This window comes from Notamacropus eugenii, chromosome 5, assembly GCF_028372415.1.
Source record: "Notamacropus eugenii isolate mMacEug1 chromosome 5, mMacEug1.pri_v2, whole genome shotgun sequence".
Classification (NCBI taxonomy): Eukaryota; Metazoa; Chordata; class Mammalia; order Diprotodontia; family Macropodidae; genus Notamacropus; species Notamacropus eugenii.
The window spans coordinates 132738808-132761371 of record NC_092876.1 but is presented as its reverse complement, the minus strand read 5'-3'; the positions used below and the strand labels follow the sequence as shown (position 1 = coordinate 132761371).

The 22564-nt window shown below is 37.2% G+C and overlaps 1 protein-coding gene across 1 annotated transcript in view; it reads right to left on the bottom strand.

Annotated features, from left to right (window-relative positions):
• The window catches only part of FCHSD2 (FCH and double SH3 domains 2), a 346602-nt gene that overhangs the window by 185225 nt on the left and 138813 nt on the right, over positions 1-22564 (bottom strand). The window contains exons 4-5 of the mRNA XM_072610940.1: positions 21548-21624; positions 11705-11849 (exon numbers count right to left, since the gene is read on the bottom strand). Of these exons, the coding sequence (XP_072467041.1) occupies positions 11705-11849; positions 21548-21624 (222 nt within the window). The remainder of the gene's footprint in view (positions 1-11704; positions 11850-21547; positions 21625-22564) is intronic.

The window sequence follows — 22564 nt, the reverse complement described above, 5'->3', positions numbered from 1 at the left end:
AAACTGACTAAAGGTTAATCAATTTTACTGGTTTTTTCACAAAATCAACTCAGTTTTATTTATTAGTTCAACAGTTTTCTTAATTTCAATTTTATTAATCTCTCCTTTGGTTTTCAGTATTTTTAATTTGGTATTTACTTGGGCATTTTCAATTTGTTCTTTTTCTAGCTTTTTCAGCTGCATACCCAATGCATTGATCTCCTCTTTCTCTATTTTATTCATGTAGGCATTCAAAGATATAAAACTTCCCCCAAGAACTGTTTTTGCAGTATCCCATAAGATTTGGTAGGTTGTCTCATCACTGTCATTCTCTTGAATGAAGTTGTTGATTGTTTCTATAATTTGTTGTTTAACCCACTCATTCTTTAGGATTAGGTTGTTTATTTTCCAATTAATTGTTAGTTTATATTTCCATGGCCTTTGATTACATTTAACTTTTATTGCATTATGATCCAAAAAGGATGCATTGACTATCTCTGCCTTTCTGCACTGGATCGTGAGACTTTAATGCTCTAGTACATGGTCATTTTTTGCATATGTGCCATATGCCACTAAGAAAAAGGTATATTCCTTTCTATCCCCATTCAATTTTCTCCAGAGATCTATCATATCTACCTTATCCAGAGTTTTATCCACCTCCTTAACTTCCTTCTTGTTTATTTTGAGGTTAGATTTATCAAGTTCAGAGAGCAGGAGGTTGAGGTCCCCCACTAGTACAGTTTTGCTTTCTATTTCTTCCTGTAACTTCTTTAATTTCACCTCTAAGAATTTGGATGCTATTCCACTTGGAGTTATATGTTTAGTAATGATATTGCTTCATTGTCTATGGTGCCTTTTAGCAGGATATAGTTACCTTCCTTATCTCTTTCTCCTTATCTATTTCTGCTTTTGCTTTATCTGAGATTAGGACTGCTATCCCTGCTTTTTTTACATCAGCTGAAGCACAATATATTCTGCTCCAACCTTTTACCTTTACCTGTGTGTATCTCCCATTTGAAATGTGTTTCCTGTAAACAACATATTGTTGGATTATAATTTTTTAATCCATTCTGCTATCCGTATCTATTTTAAGGGAAAGTTCATTCCATTCACATTCACAGTTATGATTACTGTCTGTGTCTTTCCCTCCCTCCTCTTTCTCCCTGTTTATGCTTTTAGTTCTCCCTTCTCCTCCACAATAAAGTTTTAATTTTTCACCCCTGCCTCCCTCAGTCTTCCCTCCCTTCTTTTAGCTGTCCTCCCTTTTACTCCCTTTTTCCCTTACTACTTCTTCCCTCCCTTTTTTTTCCCCTTTCCCCTTCTACTACCTACAGAGCTAATTAGATTTCTATACTTCACTGAGTTTGTTGTTCCCTCCTTGAATCAAGCCAGATGAGAGCAAATCTCAAACAATGCTCATCTCCCTCCCCTCTTTCCCTCTACTGTAATGTTTTTTCACCTCTTCCTGTGATGTAATTTACCTTTTTCTTCCTGTTCCTTTTTACATCTCCCATTACAATCCCTTCACACCCTTAAATCACATTTTTATCATCACATCATTTACTTTATACTCACTCCCTCTATCTATGTATATCCCTTTTGCATTTCATAATAAATACACAATTCTCAAGATGAAGAAGTATCATCTTCCCTTACAGGGATGTAAACAGCTTGCCTATATTGAATAACAAGTTTTTTTTCCCCTTGTTTACCTTTTTATGCCTCTCTTGAGACTTGAATTCCAAGATCGAATTTTCTACTTAGTTCTGGCTTTTTCATGAGGAAGGCCTGGAAATCCCTTATTTCATTGAATGTCCATCTCTTTGCCTAAAATACTATGCTCAATTTTGCTAGGTTGGTTCCTTGGTTGTAGTCCCAGCTCCTTTGCCTTCCAGAATATCATATTCTAATTCCTCCGATCTTTTAACATAGAAGCTGCAAGGTCCTGTGTGATCCCGACACACTCCCCGATATTTGAATTGTTTCTTTCTGGCTGCCTGCAGTATTTTCTCCTTCACTTGATAGTTCTGGAATTTGGCAATGATATTTCTTAGTGTTTTTAGTTTGGGATCCCTTTCAAGAGGTGAATGGTGGATTCTTTCAATGACTATTTTGCCCTCTAGATCTAGGACTTCTGGGCAGTTTTCCTTGATTTTTTGGGAGATATTGTCCAGGCTTTTTTTCATCATGGCTTTCTGGTAGACCAATAATTCTTAGATTTTCTCTCCTGGATCCATTTTCCAGGTCAGTTGTTTTTCCAATGAGATATTTTACATTTTCTTCTATCTTTTCATTCTTTAGATTGTTTGACTGATTCTTGATGTCTCATAGAGTCATTAGCTTCCATTTGCCCAATTCTAATTTTTATCAAATTGCTTTCTTCAGGTAACTTTTGCATCCCCTTTTCCATCTGTCCAATTGTTCCTTTTCACATTATCTTCTACTTTTTCATTCTTTTGGTTTTGTTTTGTAATTTCTTGGTTTCTCATAAAGTCATTAGCTTCCATCAGTTTCATTCTAATTTTTAAAAAACTATTTTCTTCAGTGAGCTTTTGAACCTCCTTTTCCATTTAGCTAATTCTACTTTTTAAAGCATTCTTCTCCTCACTGGCTTTTTGGACCTCTTTTGCCAATTAAGTTAGCCTATTTTTAAAGGTGTTATTTTCTTCAGCATTTTTTTGGATCTCCTTTAGCAAGCTGTTGACTTGCTTTTCATGATTTTCTTGTATCACTCTATTTATCTTCCCAATTTTTCCTCCACCTCTCTTACTTGATTTTCAAAATTCTTTTTGGGCTCTTCCATGGCCTGAGATCACTGCATATTTATTTTGAAGGTTTTGGATGCAGAAGCCTTGACTTCCTCTGATGTTTTATGTTATGCTTTGTTCTTCCTCATCCAAAAGGATGGAAGAAAATACCTGTTCACCCAGAAAGTAACCTTCTATAGTCTTATTTTTTCTCTCTTTTTCGAGCATTTTCTCAGCCAGTTACTTGACTTTTGAGTCCTTTGTCAAGAGGAAGGTATATTCTGGGGACCTGTATATTCTTAGTTCCTCCAAGGTGGCACAATCAAGGGAGAGGTGTTTACTCTTCTCCTTACCAGCACACTGGTCTGGGAGCAACCAAAAACTTTTCTGCCCAGAATCTACAATTAAATTCCCTCTCCAGAGCCTCCACCAGCTCCACCTCCAGTACTCCTCCTCACCCCTGGGTGGAGCTCAGGGTTGAGAATCAGATCAGTGGCTCAATTCCCCCAGGGGCTTTAGGTGGAAGTCTCTCAGGGCTGCCACTCAGGTCTGAGATTGGATCAGCCCTTCCATTCCCCCAAGGGCTCTGGGTGGAGGGCTCCAAAAATGGCAGCTGGCACTGTAGTGTCTACTGCAAGAGGTCCAGACCACGCTCCCCTCTCCTGGATGAAAGAGCTGTCCCACGGACCTCTGAAGCTGTCTGTGGCATTCATGGGTTAAGGAATCTAGGAACTCCTGTCAGTGGTGCCCTGAATCCTATTCTGGGTCCTGTCCCTACTGCTCCATGCTAATCTGCACTCATCGCGTTGGTCTGCCCCAATTGTTCCACTCATCTGGTCTGCCCCAATTGTTCCTTTTAAGGAGTTATTATCTCTAGTTAGTTTTTGTACTTCCTTTTCCATTAGTCCAATTTTCCTTTTAAATTCTTCTGTAATTTCTTTTTTCATATTTTTGAAATCATTGGTCAGTTTTTCTTCTACTTCCCTAATTTGGCTTTAAACATCCTTTTTGTGCTCTTCCAAGAATGCTCTTTGGGTTTGAGACTAGTTCATATTCCCTTCTGAAGTTTCTGATGGGAGTACAGTCTCAATGCTGTCCTCTCTGAATTTGGTGTTTTGGTACTTGTCCCCATTGAAAGATTCTATGGTCCAATATTTTCTGGTTTGCTTCTTACTCATGATGATCGTACTTTTACTGGCTTTTAAAGTGGATCTCTTCTTCGGGGGCACAGGGAGCTCTGTCCCACCATTCTTGTGCTTAGAACTTGAGGCTTTGTGTATTGTGGCTTCTGGTTCTTTTAGCTAGAAGCTGGAATGCTGTAGCTTATGTGGTGCTGATCTGGCTGATGTGCCAAAGCAGAAGCCAGGTGACATCTTTTTGAGTTTCCCCAGAGTTACTCTGAAGCTAACTGCATTAAGTATGGGGGAAGGGTGGTCTGGTCACAGGAGGTCTCCTCTCCTGAGCACAGGCAGGCTCAGTGGCTGTTGAACTAGTGTTTGCAGTAGTGTCTTCCCTATTCCCTTAGCTATGCTGAGGCATACCTGGGGTCCTGGTATTGAGAATTGTGGGCTCCATCCCTCTGGGGCTCAGGATCTCCTCCTGGTTTGCTGAGGTGGGACTGTCTGAGACAGCTCTGGTCCTGCACTGGTGCCTTTCAACCACATCAAGAGGCAACCCCTTTGTGATTTTTCTAGCCTCACAGGCTAAGAGACTGTTTACCCCTTTGGCTGATCCCACTGCTCCAGGACTTTTCCTGGGGAAATATTCTTGGGATTTTTCAAGGTCAACAAGGTGAGGGGTAGAACATTTACCCACCACTCTGCCATCTTGGCTCCCGGAAGTTCAAGTAGTTGACTTACAGACATTTAATCTGTGGGCTGACAGTCTCAGGAGCAGCTGCTGTAATTACCTGGGGTTCTGCAGTTCTCTTTGTTGCTCAGTTCCACTGGACTGACAACCTGGGCTGATGTGTTTGAGATTCCGCAATGCTACTACTGCTTCAGATTACTCAGGGTTTCCTGCCTGACTGTGCTATAGTGACTGCGTTGGTATAGCCTGTGCGCTGTGCCTGCATATCTTTTTAGGTAAAGGTGTTGAGCTGACCTAAAAAGGCCTTAACAATTCTCAAAAACTAATAGAATAGAGAGCACAGGGTCCCACTGGAAGCAGAGGCATATGATTCAAGGTGCCAAAAAGCAAGTGCTCTTGACAGAACATTCTCCCAAAAAGGAAATGCTCGAAGTAGTCATTTAGCTTCTGTCCCCACCCCATACCTTTGTTCTACTGTGTGTGGAGTGTTCATACAAGTCTGGGTTGGTCTAGGGTCATGGTTTGGGGGTTGCCACTGTGCCTACAAAAAACATATACTGCAACTGGGCAATTAACTATGACAAAGACTACAATCAAATCCAGACTAGCACCAGTAAGCTGAGCTTATCTCTGATTTCTCATCCCTACAGAAATGGGTCTTGTGGTGAGTAAGGGGCAAATGTATATACAAAGCTATGTGGGAATAAAAACTACTAACCCAGATTCAGAGAATGTCAAAGGTGAGACCAGGGCCACGGTGGCAATAAGGTGGGAGACTATGGCTCAACTGAAATGCAGTGCTTATTTGATGCTTTTGTTAATTCTTTTACTTACATTTACTTTTCTTCACCAAAATCCCTGACTGGACTAAGTTGGGGAGGGAGATGAGGTGTTCCTTGGCATTCAGCTATCAAATTAATAGAAATAAAAGGGAGAGAGAAGGAAGACAGCCCCAGGGAGAAGGGAACTTGCAGCTCAGCTGGATACAGTTTCTAGATACCCAGAGGGATCACTTCATACTGGTTAGGCCACAGGGAAGACCAGTGCAAGGATAAATTGGCGGGAGGTTTTCTACAGTGCCTGGATGGTCAAAGGAACCAGATTTTATCTGAAAATGGGAGAGGAGCCCAGAATTGAGGATGGTCTCTGGAAAATTCCACATCTTCATTGACTAAACTTGGAATTTCATGTAAGTAAAGGAAATAAAAGAACTGCTATTTCATATTAGAGTCACATATACTTAAAAAGGGATTATTCATAATCCTACCAAAAATGGCTCAACTTTAATGAAAAATGTATTTCCATATCCCTAATGATATTATCACTTCGAATAAATGGAAGAAGTGATTATGTGCTTGATACTTATCCAGGTGAGAGAGGAAGACTAGTCCCCACTTACGTTGGCCAGAGACCTTTCCAAGACTCCCAGCCTAACAGAGATATACCAAGTTTGTGCTCACACAAGTAGCCTGAGCTTCAGCAAATCCAAAGTGTAAAAGGCTCTGTAGAAGCAAGGCCTGCATGCTATTGGTACTCACGCGAGATGACACAGCAAAAGCAAAAAGTCCAGCTCAGACAAAACCTTTTACCTCAAGTCTAGACTCAGTTTCCCAATTTGTAAAATGTTAACTACCTACCCCAAAGGGCTAGTTTAAGGAAACAGCCTTAAAACCATAAAGCATTACGTAAATGTGAAATTGTGCTATTTTTCCTCCCTTAAATAAGACTCTTTAGATACTAGAGATTTATGAATGTTTACCTTCATTTAAGGTGAAAATGTTTTGTTAGGTCCATTAAATGAAATAATAGATAATACCCCTTTAAGGCAACAGAAAAAAAAAGCTGAAAAGATAAATTTTTTCTGGAATTTTTATGCCTCTGGACTTCGGAAGGAAATTTTGTCAATCAGAAACCCAGGATTCCCTTTTGCTATTCACCCACCCATACTGAACACAGCATTTGAATCCAGGAAGTTAGACTATTATCAGTCTTTCACTCTATATACCACATTTATGTTTTTCTGTGAACTCATCATTCTATCAAAAATATTTTTCTTCACTGTGTTTATTTTGAAAAGATGAAATTTGAGGAAAGAAAAAGTTGTACCAGATAGGTGTTCTTATGCAAATGGGTTCAAAACAAATGGCAGAACCAGAGAATCAAAGAGCTACAAGAAAGGGACCATCAGAAGTCAGTCACCTAGTCTAATCCTTAGTTGAGGAAAGTAATCTTCTGAGAAGGAAAATGTTGTCAGAAGCAGTGGAATTAGATTCAGATGATCCAGGTTAGAGTACTGACTGCAATTTACTAGCTGGGTGAGCCTTGATAAGTCATTTAATGTCTCTGTGCCTTAGTTTCCTCATCTAAAATTTGAGGGAGTTGGGCCAAATGTAAACTCTAGTTTCTTCCACCTCTAAATTTATGGTACTTTCACAAAATTCCCAAAACATTACTATCTGGGATTCTCACAAAGATCTCCAAGGACAGAAGTCTCAATATTCAATAGCAGTCTATTCTACTTTGTGAGAAGGACCCCAATTTTATAAATGAAGTTGCTGAGCTCCAGAAAAGGCAAGTCCCATGGTCACATTGGGAATGAATGTTAGAGGTGAGTATTAAATTTAGGTCATGTAATTCCTACTCAAATTCTTCCAGTTAGAAACAATTCTAATTCTTGATATTGGATGAGTAATTCAAAGGAAATGAATATTGAAGTATCTAGTTATTGCTTTTTTTAAGAGAGAGGGTGCTAAGGCTTTCATTTTATAGAAATAAACTTTGGTGAATATTACTACTACTAACTTACACTTCTACAGCATTTTAAAGTTTATAAAGCATTTTATTCACAAAAATCCTATGGGGGAGGTAGTGCAAGAATTGTGCCCCTTTTACAAAGGAGGAAACTGAGTCTCAGAGAAGGGAAATAACTAGCTTGGAAGTGATGGGACCAGTCTCCTGGCTCTTTTTCCATTGTGCTGGGCTAACCTCTTAGAAAGGAAAAAAATTGTTTGGATTAAAAACTAAAATACAGGGTATTACAGAACACTGGAATTTAGCTGAAATATTATCCCTCAAGTTACAACTTCAGTTTCCTTATCCGCAAAGCGGAGGTAATACTGCCCACCTCACAGGGTTCTTATGAGGATCAAATGAGATAACACATACAAAGTGCTTTGTAAACCTTAAAGCACTCTAGGAATGCTAGCTATTATTACCATTACTTCAAATATTAGTTAAAATTTTAGTCATCTCTCCCAAATGAGGAATTACCCTTCCTCTTAAGCAGACATCGCTAATTAGGCTCCTAATTTATATACTGTACAATCTGAAGCTTTTGATTACTGAAATGATAACACTCAATGGCTAAGCACAATTGTTGCTTTATTGAACTGAACGGTGTCTGAAATATATAAAACAAGGTCAGCTCATCTTGAAGTTTTAATTTTGGGGGTCACTATTAGAAAGAATAAGAGTTATAGACAGCAAAGAAAGAGTAAGGGACAAGATTGATTTTGATCTTGCAGCTTTTAAGGTATACATTCGGCAAGGTGCTTCGCTAATGTCTGTGTTGTAGTACAATATAACTTAGACCCCATGCTACCTGGGTGGCAGTTTTTATGTAGCAACTGCTCGTGCTTATGCAGTGTCTTAAGATTTACCAAGTGTTTCCCTCACAGTAGTCCTGCAAAGCAAAACTGGCTCAGAACACTGATGGGTTTGTCCTTGACACCTAAACCCAAACTCTTCCTAGCACATCACACTGGCTTTCAAATAAAATAAAGTCTGAAGTAGAAAATGTCTAAATAGTCGTTTGGTGAGCAGTCACCCTTCCTCAGTGTAATAACTGAAGATATACTCCACTCTCAAGACTTCTAGTCACTCAACCAAGCCATTGTATCATGTGCTTGCCTCTACCAACCTACTCCTCTCCTCTTTTACCAGCATATTTAAACTAGACCTGAGACCTATATCTCCATTCCTAGGTTTTCCACAATCTACACATCCCTTATCACTGGAGAAATCAACCCACTCATCTTTGGTGCTGCTGCTCTAAGGTCCAACCCCATAGATTGGTAGGTAACTGAATGTTACCTTGTTATTCATATTGGCTGGACCTAGATAATGGACCAGACTTCATACTTCTCATCAGACTGGCCCTCTTCACCATCTATCAACCCTGTGTGCTTCCTTTTCCTTCTTCCCTTTTCCAATTTCCCAGGAGAAAACTCCCTTCCTTGTTGTCACTCCTCTATATGTGTTATCTTCTATTATAACAATGTAAGCTCTTTAAAAACAGGATCCCCAGCATTTAAGAAGCATTCAATAAATGTTTTTTGATTCATGTATTCAATTATTGAAAACATTTACCCACCTACCAAATATAAGATATGACTTGAATTTTAGGATACTCTTTTAGGGTAACCCATTCGATCAAAGTCAGCCAACTTTGTTCAAAATTACTGTAGAACAAGTCAACAGATAAACTAAGTAGTTGAAGAGAAAGAGACCTTACTTCCTTACATCAAAGATAAGTTGCTATGTTTCTTTAAAAACAAAATCTAGACAGATAAGCATTTTTTTAACTAAATTTGGATATTTTAAACTATGAGATATTGATGAATCAAAGTTTACTTAAGACAAAATGAAATATAACATGGCCAAATAATGGAAACTTGGAATCAGACTAATAAATTAACAAGTATTTGTTCATTAAGCACCCACTATATCCCTGGCATACTACTACAGCCTGAGAAAACAAATACAAAAGTGAGACAATTCCTACTCTAAAGGAGCTTATATTCCACTAAAATCTAGTTCCAATTCTGCCTTTGCTACTTATTACCAATGTGACTTTTGGCAAATCATTTCCCCTCTTTCTCATCTGGAAAATGAGAGGAGTTGGACTATGATCTCTAATGTATCTTTGATGATAAATCCTAGGAATCTCTGAAAATAGAATCCTAAGAACACAGTGGTATTTGGAAGATTTTTTTAAAGCTCTTTTTTTTTTTCAAAACATGAGGGTAACATTTAATTACATAAGTCTATGGACAATTAATCTGGGCTAAGACAAACATAAAATCTTAGCAATCTTCTTGAATCTTTAAATGAACACTGTAACAGATGCATGCGGTCTGGAGAAATAAAAGGAGATCACTGAGATACTTGAAGATAAATCAAGCTGAAGGGAAACTCCAAAAGTAAACTTCCAACAGACTTCTCTGACACCATCAAAAGTAGCTCTTATTTGTAAACACCTGTGGCATTATGTCTACAGGGCCCAAGATCGTAGCTTTTCCAAGGGTTCCCTCTGCTTTTGACCGTGTCTGGAGAACGGTAGACTGACCAAAATCTTCGCCTGGCTGCCTCCCTCCAGGGCAGGGGTGGTCTTTCTTCTACACTGTGTCCCTCAGCATTTGGCACAGTGGCGGATACATGATAAACACTTAATTTTTTCACTTATTTTAAATCTAAATTCTAAACTTTTCTTATTATACCACGGACTCCTACATATTCTTCACTAAGAATTTTTATTAGCTTCATTTCCTTAGAGTTTACAATCTTTTCCTTAGTTCAATTCTTCCTTCCAAATTTCCTAGAGAAAAGATTAAACCTACATCACTTTTCTTGTCTAGCTTGAAGAGTTACGGTGATGGGCATGAAGGGGGCTCAACTATATGATGATAAAATATGCAAAAGAAAAGAAAAGAAAACCAGCTGAGAACATCCAATAAATTATTTTTTAAGTTGCCCAGGACAGAGCAACCAACAAATGTACAGACAGTCTCTTGATTTAGATCACTGTAGAATCAAATCAGTGCCATTATCCTTGAAGTGACCAATTGAAAGACTCTGTGATCTTTAATATACATAGCTTCATATAATAAAAATAGCTAATAACAGCTAACATTTATAGTGTTAAGGTTTGCAAAACGCTATCCATGTGTCATTTCATTTGATCATATACCATCTCACAAAATCAGATGGCTCTCAGATGTTGATTAAAGTTATTCAATCAGCTTAACTATTAAAATTAAATTAGTAACATGCAACACTTCTGCCCAAATGAGCTTGCCTTTTTTTCTGAAGGATGCTGTGAAATTGCAGGCTATGAACACAGAAGAGGATATGCCTCCTGAGTGGTTGAGAGAACATCAAGCTACATTGCAGCATACTTCAGAAATGGTTAAAGTACTTCAGGGGAAGCAAGTTCAAACTTTTGAATAGGAGAGAAAATTTCCTGGAGTCATAGGCATATGGGGAGCTTGCCTGTAATACATGTCTTGACAGTGCATGATGTCCTAGTGACTGATAAGAGTAGACTTCCCTTGGTCAGAATGTTCTTTTTCTTTGGGAACAAAGATCTTATTTCATCTGTTAAATTTTCATCTACTTTTATGTTCTTTGGTCTACTCTAATATGTGTAACTTCTCCAATATCTGCTTATTGCTTACTTTAATAAATAAGCATACTAGCTTTTTGTGATGGGTCTTTTGTGTGATCAGTGTGCTAAGAGAGAGTTATGCTGCTGACAGTGAGCTAAGTATCACCTCTCCTTTCTGAGAATGATTAAGGAAAGTGTTTTTTTATCCCGGGTCCTAAAGTACTGTATCTCCACTCTACCAATATTAATTAGAGAGATATGATACTGGCCCACTCCTCTAAGGGAGGCTGCTATTTCTAACCTTTGGGGGATGGGGAGGGATAAAGAGGGATGTAGCCAACTGCTTCTTGTATGATGCCCTTTGAACATCTTTGAATAAGTCCCTTCCCCATTTACATAAATATGTAGCTTCACAGCTCAGCATTCTCTCAGCTAATCAGAAATCATGTCTCCTTCCATATATCTAATGTGAAGCTTCACAGGGTTGTCCCACAGAAAAAAAAACACCCAACGCATGTGAACAGAGATGCTACATATGATTAAAGGGCTTTCATCTAAATGGAAAGACTTTCATAAAATATTCCATTTCAAATAACATAGTCAAACATAAACATAATAAAAACATCATGTAAAAGGGATATATTCTGTTTACAACTATAATCGATATAACATTGATTACATACATAACTCATCATTGATGTTTTCTAAAACTACTTCAAATCTTTAGTGGAGTGGGGAGGAGGAAGAGGGGAGAGAGTATGCAGGACAGAAATGGATATATTACCCTTTTTAGTTGTTGTTCCTTTAAGTTTCTCACTGTTCTGGCAGGTTCTGAAATAAGGTTTTTATAGTTTTCGCAGATATTAATTCGGGATTGGGCCACCTGCAAAGTTCCCTCTAAAAATGATTTCCAAACAGGATACATGCTCCTAAAACCAAGAGAGGGACATAAGAGTTAGTAAGGAACAGAGTTAACCAATTTTTTACTCCAGTATGTGCCCAAGAATTATCATATATGTTATCTAAGCCAAAACGTCCTCTGGGGTAAACTGATGAAAATAATTCCTGTACTACTTACTTCTAACACATATTATAAAGTGCTTTGCAAATCTTAAAGTCTTATAAAAACATTATTAAGTTTATCATTCACAAAAAAATCAGAAATAATGAAGTCTTTGATTATAATTTCAAACTTGTTGAGAGAGAGCATTACTTTATGGGTTAGCTTTATACATTACTGAGTTCTGAGGTCATATTTGAACTCAGGTCTTTTGGATCTAGGGTCAGGAAAGCCTGACCTCAAATCTAGCCTCATACATTTAGTAGCTATGTGACCCTGGGCAAGTCATTTAACCCTCTTTGCCTCAGTTTCCTCATCTATAAAATGAGCTGGAGAAGAAAATGGCAAGCCACTCCAGTATCTTTGCAAAAAACAAAACAAAACCAAACAAACCCCAAATGGGACTCAATTGAAAAGACTCAACAGCAATAAATAAAATATCACTAATTCTATTTTCTTGTATGTCTCGAAATTGTTCTGGGGTGATCCATCTTATCAAATATTATGGATGACCATATACCATACTACATATTCAAATTACAAAACAATCCTAAAATGATATTGATCATCATTACATCTTCCTTGAAAGGACTTAGGTCATAAGTTATGAATGCAATTGTACTAGAAAAGTATGGAGGTCCCAAGAAACAATGATTTCTTGTTAGCAAATGGAGCTTCTGCCTCTGTGGTTTATATGACTGTTTTAATTCAATTACTATTTTAATTCAACCACTGCTAGGTACAAATTCTAAGGTCAAAGACAGAACGGTGTCAAATACTCCCAAAATATTTATAGCAGCTCTTTCTGAAGTAGCAGAAAACTAGAAACAGAGCATTTGCCAGTCAATTGAGGACTGGCTCAACAACTGCAGTTTTGTAACGGAATATTACTGTTCTCTAAAGAAACAATGAGTCTGAAGAATATGGAAACACATGTGAAGATATATTTGAACTGATGGAGTTAATTAAGCCGAACCAGGAATGCAACATATACAATGATTATAATAATGTAAATTAAAAGAACAAAAAAAATCTGAAACTGAAAATTACATAATTATAACTAAGCTTGGTCATGAAAAAGAGATGAGAAAATATACCTTTCCTCCTTTCTTTACAAAGACATGAGGCTATAGATGTGAAACTTTGAATATACTGTTAGAGTTGATCTATATGTTGTTTTGCTAAACTACTTCCCCCCCTCTCTTCTATTCTTCATTAAAAGAATGGATCTCTGGGTAGAAGGGGTAGAGATAAATCCAGAAATGAAAGTAATTTAAAATCAAAAAATATCAAATGAAAAAAATTTTAATGTTTAAAAAGGAAAAATTGTGTAGAATGATTACAGTACCACAGCGTTTCAGAAGGATAAATATCCTAATTTTCAAAAAAGAGAAGAGAAAAAATGATTCTGCAAACTATAGGCCAATAAGGTTGACCGAATTCCGGGCAAAATTATATAATATGTTGTTAGAGGAATAGTTGATGAACGTCTATCTGGAAAAGGAAGTTGTGATGACAGAGGGCTAGCATCACTTCTTCCAGAACAAGTCATACCAGACCAGACCAATCCCTTTTTGGCAGGGTCACTAGGCAGGTAGATCAGGGTTGTGCCTTAGATATGGTGACAATCTTCATAGGAATATATATTCAGAGCTATAGCAGACTCTAGCTGTTACTGAGACCAACCCCTTCATCTTTGCTGTTCTTCAGTCACGTCTGACTCTTTGTGACCCCATCTGAGGTTTTCTTGGCAAAGATACTGGAGTTCTTTGCCATTTCCTTCTCCAGCTCATTTTATAGATGATGAAACTGAGGCAAACAGAGATAAGTGACTTCCTCATAGCTGTTGGAGATCAAATATGAACTTATGAAGATTAGTCTTCCCGATTCCAGGCCTGGTACTCTCCACTGTGCCACCTAGCTGCTCCTTCATTTTGCAAAGGAGGCTCAGAGAGGTTTAGTGACTTGCCCATGATCACACAGCTAGTAAGTGTAAGAAGCAGGATTTCAATTCAAATATTTCTGATTCCAGTTCTCTAACATTCTCAAGTTATATCCTGCTGCTTCTCATAGCTAACATTTGTTTGATATTTTAGGATTCACAAAGCACTTACCTATATCATTCATTCCTCACAACAATTCTCTGAAGTAGGTACTCTTTTTATTCCCATCTTTCAGGTGAAGAAAGTGAAGCCTAGAGGTTACATGACTTGCCCAAGGGTATACAGCTACTAAGCATCTCAGGCAAGCTTCAATTTCATGTCTTCCTGACTCCTAAGCTAGACTTCACTCTAACACCTACCAAGCTTTTAACAAAGTCACTCATACTATTCTTATGGAAAAGAGGGGAGAGATGTGGCCTAAAACTGTGGTGTCAAACTCAAGAAGAAACAGGGGCCACCATGGCAAACTCTACATAAAGATCACTGTGGGTCACATATTTAGTTTTAAAATGTAATACCTTTGGTTTTTATATTTTCATTTATTTTGTTAAATATTTCTCAATTGCATTTTAATCTAGTTTGAACTGTATGTGGCACCTCTGGTCTAAACCAGCACTTCTTAAACTGTGAGTCAAGAACCCTTTATAGGGTTGAGAAAAATTTGGCAACAGTAAAAGTTTTCTGAACATGTAACCAAAAATTAATTAGTCAAACTTGTAATGAACCCAAGGTGTTTCTGGCAGCTCTTGCCCAGGTAGCATTACGCAACTTCATTGCAGCCTTGGTTCTCAACACAAAGCACATGCACGTTGCACTGCACATGCTGTTACACCACACAATGCCATCGGTCGCTGCCAGAAACACCTTGGCTCAGATTTGAGACTACTGTATGTTATGAATTGCAGTGTTTTTACTATATATACAAGGTTTTCTGCTCTTACAGAAACATGATAGCTTAATTATGGAAAATAAAAACTTTTAATATTTTTCTACTATCATTCCTTAGCATATAAGAATCACATTAGCATATCTTTGGATTGTATTGTGTTAGAATGTTTGATTGCTGTTATTTTTTTCTTTTCTTCTTTTACAGAAACATAAGTATTTAATCACAGCAAGTAAAGACAAAAGCACTTTAATAATATTTCTCCACCATAACTGCTATATGAGTATGTAAGTGTGAACATCAATTTTTTAAATTAAACACAAACAAATGTAATTTCATAAACTAAAGCTAGTATTTATTTGAGAAATTATTAGAATATATATTTATATGTTAGGACAAAAATATTTTTTGATTATGAATAAGTGGCTAAATTTAGACAGAAGAGATTAAAAAAATGCTGATGACAATGTGGCTGAGTCTTCACTACCAGGTTGTAGTACACCTAAATTGACAAGAAAAAGAAAGTATGTCAAATCATGTGGCTCTCAAGAAGGTGAAGTTTAAACAGATTATTGAAAATGAAAGATGAAGCTATTATATTTTTGACTGGGCAGAAATCTGATTTTGGTCATTTTTTTCATATTGATTTATGGTTTTCCAAACAATGTTATTTGTTGGATACTTTTGAAAACCTCAATGACTCAAATATGTAGTTTCAAGGAAAAAATTATAACATTTTATGTTAAAAGATAAATTTTGAAAGTTTTATTTTAAAATGTTAAAATATGGAAGAATAGGGTGGAAAATGGTTCTTTAGAAATGTTTACAGCTACAGATATTTTTACAATTGAAAATAACCTTCCCAAAGATTTAGTTGTAAGAGTTATAATTGATCGTCTGAAGTGCCTGAAGACAGTCTCAAAAATACTTCCTTTCAAGTTGGGTTCATGAACCATACTCAATTGAAATAGAAATAAAAAAATGTCAGTCATCTGCCACTAAAAGTTCAAGAACAACCTGCCGAGTTATCAAGTGACACAGGTTTAAAACTTGAGTTTCCTAAAAAAAATTGTTAAATGAATTTTGGCTTGGGATTAGGACAGAATTTCCAACAATTTCTGAAATGGCCCTAAATATACTTCTGCCATTTTGTACTATATATTTATGCAAAGTGGCATTCTCAGCACTGACAATTATAAAATCAAAATATCAATTAATTCTGAAAAATGTTTAAGATGCTCTACATCCTGTAGTATCAAATATTTCACCAAGATTTAATTCTTTATGTAAAAATAAACAAGTACATTCATCTCATTAGTATGCAAATTTGCTTTCATCTTTTAATAAATAGTAAAATTATATGTATGCAAAGAATTATTTTAAAATAAATTTGTGATTTACTATCAGTAAATGTTTGACTTGTATATCTATCTGTTTTATATATCTACATACCAGAGGTCACATAAAAATTTCTTGAGCGATAGGGGGTCATAAGTGGAAAAAGTTTAAGAAACCCTGGTCTAAATAATAGGCATAGAAGGATGGATTTGGAAATCTGAATGGTTAGACTCAGAGTCGTCATTTTTGATTAAACTGAAGTCATTCACTAAGCACTCTCTCTTCTCTCCTTCTCAGTCTCACATCACTCAAATCCCTTCCCAAACTATTTCCTCTTTTGTCCCTGTTGAAAATGAAGAGGTAGCCCTCCTATCTGCCACAGCTAACCCGTCGGCATTCATCCTTGATCTAATTCTATCCTGTCTTCTAACAGATTGGCTCTTTTATCATCATTAATGTCCCTCACTAATTTTCAAACTTTCCCTATCAACTGGGCACTTCCCTGATGCTAACAACACCTATGTCCCCCATCCTTAAAAAACCCTCACTTGATCTGTCCATCCCCTTTAGCTAATATCCAGTTATCTTTCCTTCTTTTAATGGCTAAACTCAAGAAAGTCATCTACACTTTCTCCCCTCTTAGTACCTTCTAAACCCTCTGTAGTCTGGTGTCTGACCTCTACATTCAATTGAAACTGCTCTCTTCAAAGTTACTAAAGATCTAATGGTGTGTTAACAGTCCTCATTTTTCTTGACCTATTCACAGTTTGATACTGTTGATCATTGTCTTCTCCTTGATACCATCTTCTCTTTTGGTTTTCATGACACTGTTCTCATCTGGTTCTCTTTCTACCTGTCTGCTCTTTCTCAGTCTGCTTTGTTGGATCTTAATTCAGCAAGGCTCTGTCCTGAACCTTCTTCTCTCTTCCCTTTATATTGTTTTGTTTGGTGATATCATTAATTCCCATGAATTCAATTATAATTTCTATGAAAATAATTCTCAGATTTTTTTTTTATAAAGTCTTAACCTTTCTCCTAACCTCTAGCTTTACATCTCCAATAGCTAGGTGGTATCATAGATAGAGCACTGAGCTTGCAAGTCAGGAAGACCTGAGTTCATATCTGTCCTCAGACAGTTAGAATGTGACCCTGTACAAGTCTGTCTGCCTCTGTATTCTTAACTATAAAATGGGGATAATAATAGCAACTATTTCCCAGAGTTGTTGTGAGAAGCAAATGAGATAATATTTATAAAACACAGCACAGTGCCCGGCACGTAATCAGTGCTTAGGAAATGCTTGTTTCCTTTCCCCCTCTTCCAAACCAGACATTTCAACAAACTATGAATTCATTATCTTACCCAAAACTCTTCCTTCTTCTGAAATTTTCTATTACAGTGGAAGTCCCTAAAAACTCTCTACTCCACATTCCAACCCAATTGACCCACCAGCTGTTCCTTAACTTAGCAGTCTTTCTCTGCCTTCTGTGCTTAGAATACTCTCCCTCCTTATCTCTACCTAGCAGGATCATTAGCTTCCTTCTAGGATCAGTTCTGGTAACATCTCATGAAAAATCTTTCCTTTAGCCCCTAGTTGCTACTGTTCTTTCCCTCCAGAGATCTTTTTCTAGCTTTTTTTGCATAAACATTGTATTGCCTCAACTGAATGTAAGCTTCCTGAGTGGAGGGATTGTTTGTTGTGGAAGAATAAAGACTTTTCCTGTCAAGTCTTCTTTCTTATTCTAATTGCATTGATTTTGTTCCTGCAAAAACTTTTCAATTTCATGTAGCAGAAACTCCTTTATCTTATTTAATTGCCTCTATTTCTTGTCTGGTAAAAAGTTACCCCTTTCCCCCACCCAATTCCCCCACTTTAGACATCAGTGCAAAAAGGTACCATCAACATTTAGGTAGTATTATCCATAGTTAGCTCATTATGCCATACGATGTAAGACTTCAACCTAAACCAAATTTTTGTCAAACTTATTTCCAAGTTCCCAAGCAGTTTTTATCAAACAGGGAGTTCTCCAAGTAATTTAATGATCTCAAGTTTACTGAACACTGGGTTGCTGAATTCAATGGTTTCAGATTCTTCCTTGTCTGGTCTGTTCCAATTATGTGCTTCATAATTTTTAATAAGTATCAAAGAGCTTTGATGATTACTGTTATATAAAGTGATTTGAAAAGTGAGGGTGCTCATTCTCTCTTCATTTATACTTTTTGTCCATTATTTCCCTTGAAATACTAGACACTTTGTATCTCCAAATGAATTTTATTACTGTATTCAGCTTTATGAAGTGTTCTCTTGGAATTTTGATTGGGATAGTGTTAAATCTGCAAATTCAAGAATATCTTCATTTTTATTATACTGCATTAACCCAATTAGAAGAATGAATATCTCTCCATTATTTTTAAAATAGATGTTTTGTGATAGAATTAATTTATAAGTGTTCAGTGTACCTTGACAGATGGACTCCAAGATATTTTAAGCTTTTAACAGTTCTTGTTTCAGTTGTTTTTTTTTTTTTACTGAGAACCTCTGCAGTCTTCCAAAGTTCACTGACATTGCCTTAGCAATCACTTCTGCCCAATTACTTCAGTACTCAGATATAATACACCTGGACTTGGAGACTTGTAAGAATTATTTTATTCTTTTGACCAACATCCCTGGTGTCTAAGTCCAGTTTCTAGCATACAGTAGGTAGTTAATAAACACTTGCTGACTGACTAATTAATCAAGGTAAGCAGATGCTCTATGACTATCTCTCAACTTATCTTACCTACTGAAAGGAATGTAGTATAATGGAAAAAAGTCAGGAAGACTTGATTCAAATTCCACTTCTGACACTGTGAAATCATGCATTAGTCACTTAACCTGAGTCTGTTTTCTCACCTGTAAAATGAGAATAATACCTACAATACCTACCTCACAGAGTGCTTTTGATGATCACATGATAAAAAACATGATAAGCACTATGCAAACTTTCAAGCGCTACAAAAATGTCAGGCATTTTGGGCATCACTTCCCTATCATTTATGTTTATCCTCCATTGTGTTGTCCAAATATCATTCTCCTTGGAATACAAACCACATCCTCAAATGACCTCAGTGATTCCAAAGTTCTCTCCTACAGTTCATATTGCAATATCCATATCTGTCTATTGTCCTGTGAGATTCTTCTACATGTCTTCCCATAACTTCACAGGGATTCACCCAACGTGTGTTTTCATTTTCAGACTGAGGGTTAAGTGATTGCCCAGGGTCACACAGTTAGCGTCTGAAGGTAGATTTGAACTGCTGACTCCAAGCTGGGCATTCTATTCACTGAGCCATGTAGCTGCCCTGATGCTATAGAGGTGCTAGACAGAAACTGCTTCAAGTCTGAGCCCACTTTCCCACTAGAATGACAGAACTTATGCCCCCATGTGTTGGAAAGTATTTGTACTTCTCTTCTTGCTTCATCTTCACAGTTATTTCTTTGTAAAAAAAGCATCAATAACTTGTGATTGACATTTGGAAGAACACACCAGAATGTGGTTTGAGCCAATAGCACTAGAGAAGAATCATCCCAATCCCTTGGGTACCTCTAGAACCCAGAGAGGGAAACATAGCCATCTTGCTCAAGGACTCAGTCATCAGCAGGAGTTAGAATGAAGTTCCTCAGCTTAAAAGAGCTACAGAAGGAATAGGACATGTACACAAATAAATATGACCCAACAGATAATTCAACAAGACTAAGGAACAATCAGTAGGTCAAGAGGCAGTTATTGTTTACTATGCATCAGGCACTGTGCTAAGCATTGGGCAGTCTACAGTAGATAAATTGAATAAGAAATTTCTGTAGGAGATAATTTTTGACCTTGGGAAATCAGAAAAGGCTCCACAAAAAAGAAAGCACCTAAGCTGGGCTTTAAATGAAAGTAATTTTAGTCTATGGAGATAAGATGTGGGTCCTTGTAGGGTATTAGATGTAAATTCTTGTATTCTAGGGATAGGAGGAAAGCCTGAAGATAGGACCAAAGCATGAGCAGTCCAGATGAACTAGAGTATGTAGTACATAAAGGACAGAAGAGGGGAACAGAGTTAGAAAAGTAGGCTGGAGCTAATTCTAAAGGGCTTTGAATGCCAGGCTGTGGGGTTCGCTTTTTATTCTACAGAATAAATGATCTCCAAATATTTTAGATACCCCTCAAGTAAGGAGTAAATTTTGAGCATGTACCTTAACTATATTTATATTTACTTATTCATAAATTACATACAAGTACTATAGTAATAATTATATATATTCTAAAACTTGCACAAAAGGAGACTTTTTTTAAAAAAAATGAGATAAAGATGAAATAACATTTGATCTTGGAGATAATAGGGAGCCATAGGCATTTACTAAGTATGAGATTAATATGGTCAGACACACTTTAGAAAAATTATTTTAGCAGTTGTGTTGATTGGAAAGAGAAGAGATTTGAGGCGGGGAGATGAATTAGAAGGCTATTACAACAATTCACGAGAGAGGTGGTGATTATCTGAACCAGATACGAATTCAGGTTTTCCTGACTCTATCCCTTGTCCCACGTTGCTGCCTCACCGATGGCAGGAAGACCTGAGTCCAAATCCAGTCTCAGACACTTACTAACTATATGACCTGGGCTATTTCTGAGGAAGAAACAGGACCTCTCTTGGCTGGATTGAAGAGTGTGGAAGTGGGAGTAATGTACAATATGGCTGGAAAGATAAATTGGGACCAGGTTGTAAAGGGCTTTAAATACTAAACAGAGGAGTTTATATTTGATCCTAAAGGCAACAAGGAGTTTATTATTACCACAGCAGAGGATTAAATAGTAAGCTCTACACTTAAGGAAAACCACTTAGGCAATAGTGTGGGGGATAGACTGGGAAGTAGAAGAGACCTGAAGCAAGAAAGCTAATCTGAAGTCCAGGGCAATAATCTGGCTAAGAGGTGATGAGAGACTGAACTAATGTGGTGGCTTGATGAGTACAGAGAATGGGTCAGATATGACAGATTTGACAAACATGTGGGGTGAGGAATAACAAGAATAACATCAAGGTTGTGAACCTGGAAGATTATGAAACTCCATAAAGTTGATAACTGAAGTTCTAGAAGTGGATGACAGAACAAAGGGAGAGTAAGTACAACGCTCTGGAATGACCTTTCTTTCCCAGCCCCAGTTTGGTATTTCTGGAAGGATCTATTCAATCTCCATACACCTCCAGTGATAGGTTTTAGCTACAAAGCCTTCTAGATTTTTAGAAAGATATCTAATTGTAACGTCATTCAGTAAAGGTACTATCTGTCCTCTGGGAATTAAAATGTCAGTTTGTGAAATGGAAAGCAAAAAAGCTGCCATTTAAAAAAAAAAATCGAGACCCACTTGCTGAATTACCTGTAATCATTCCGCTCGTCAGCTTTTATTCCAGGCCAATCTTTCTTCAGGTACTGACTAGCCAATTTCTGGATGCCCTATTGACAAAAGAGGGAAGATATTTTTCAACATAAGAATGCGGTCATAAAGGAAGCTGCTTCTTAACCACAAATTCCTCCCCTATATACCCTTTGTTCTTTCACAAACAAAATACGATTTTGCTCATTTTGATACCTATTTTCAGAATCAACTCTAGAATAATCTGCTGTGAAAGCAGAACCACGACAGCCATGTTCCATTCTCTTCCGGCTCCTCTTTCATTCTTCAAGGACAGAGTGAGTTTTAGGCTTAGAGACTTTACGTTTTATGGAGCTGCTTGATTTGTTTCTTAATTCAGGAATCCACTGAATCAGCCAAGCTGGCTCTCTCACATGGGCATCTCCTAATAAGATCAGAGATTTAGAGCTAGAAGGGGCTTTGGAGGTCACCTAGTCCAACCCCCTCTTTTGATAGGTAAGAAAGAGTAAGTAATGGCTTCCATTTAGATAGCCCTTGAAGGTTTATGATGATTCTATGAGTTAGTTAGTATAAGGACTGCAAATTTTATAAAAGGTAAAACTGAGACCCAGAGACACAGAGAGATCACCATAATCATATGCCTAAAAAATGGCAGAGCTAACACTGAAACTCAGACTTGCCCCATACACCTGTGTGCTTCTGTCAAACCCTCTCCTACTGGGTGGAAGGATAAATTACCCAAGGTCAAGTAAGTCTTGTAAACTCAACTTCCCCCTAACATCCCCTTAATCACTATTTAAATTTAGACAGTATTAGAAGGGATCTTAGACACCAACAAGTCTTAACCACTTGTTTGAAAAAAGAAACGAAGCCATAAAAAGGTAAACGGAGGCTTTGATCTAGATGATGTTAGTGGTGCAACTGGGGCTAAAACCAAGGGCTCTCCTAATCCCTATGGGTACAAAGTTTAATCATTACTTGCAGCATTTGGTGTGTGCTGGTATTGAAAAAAATAAAAAA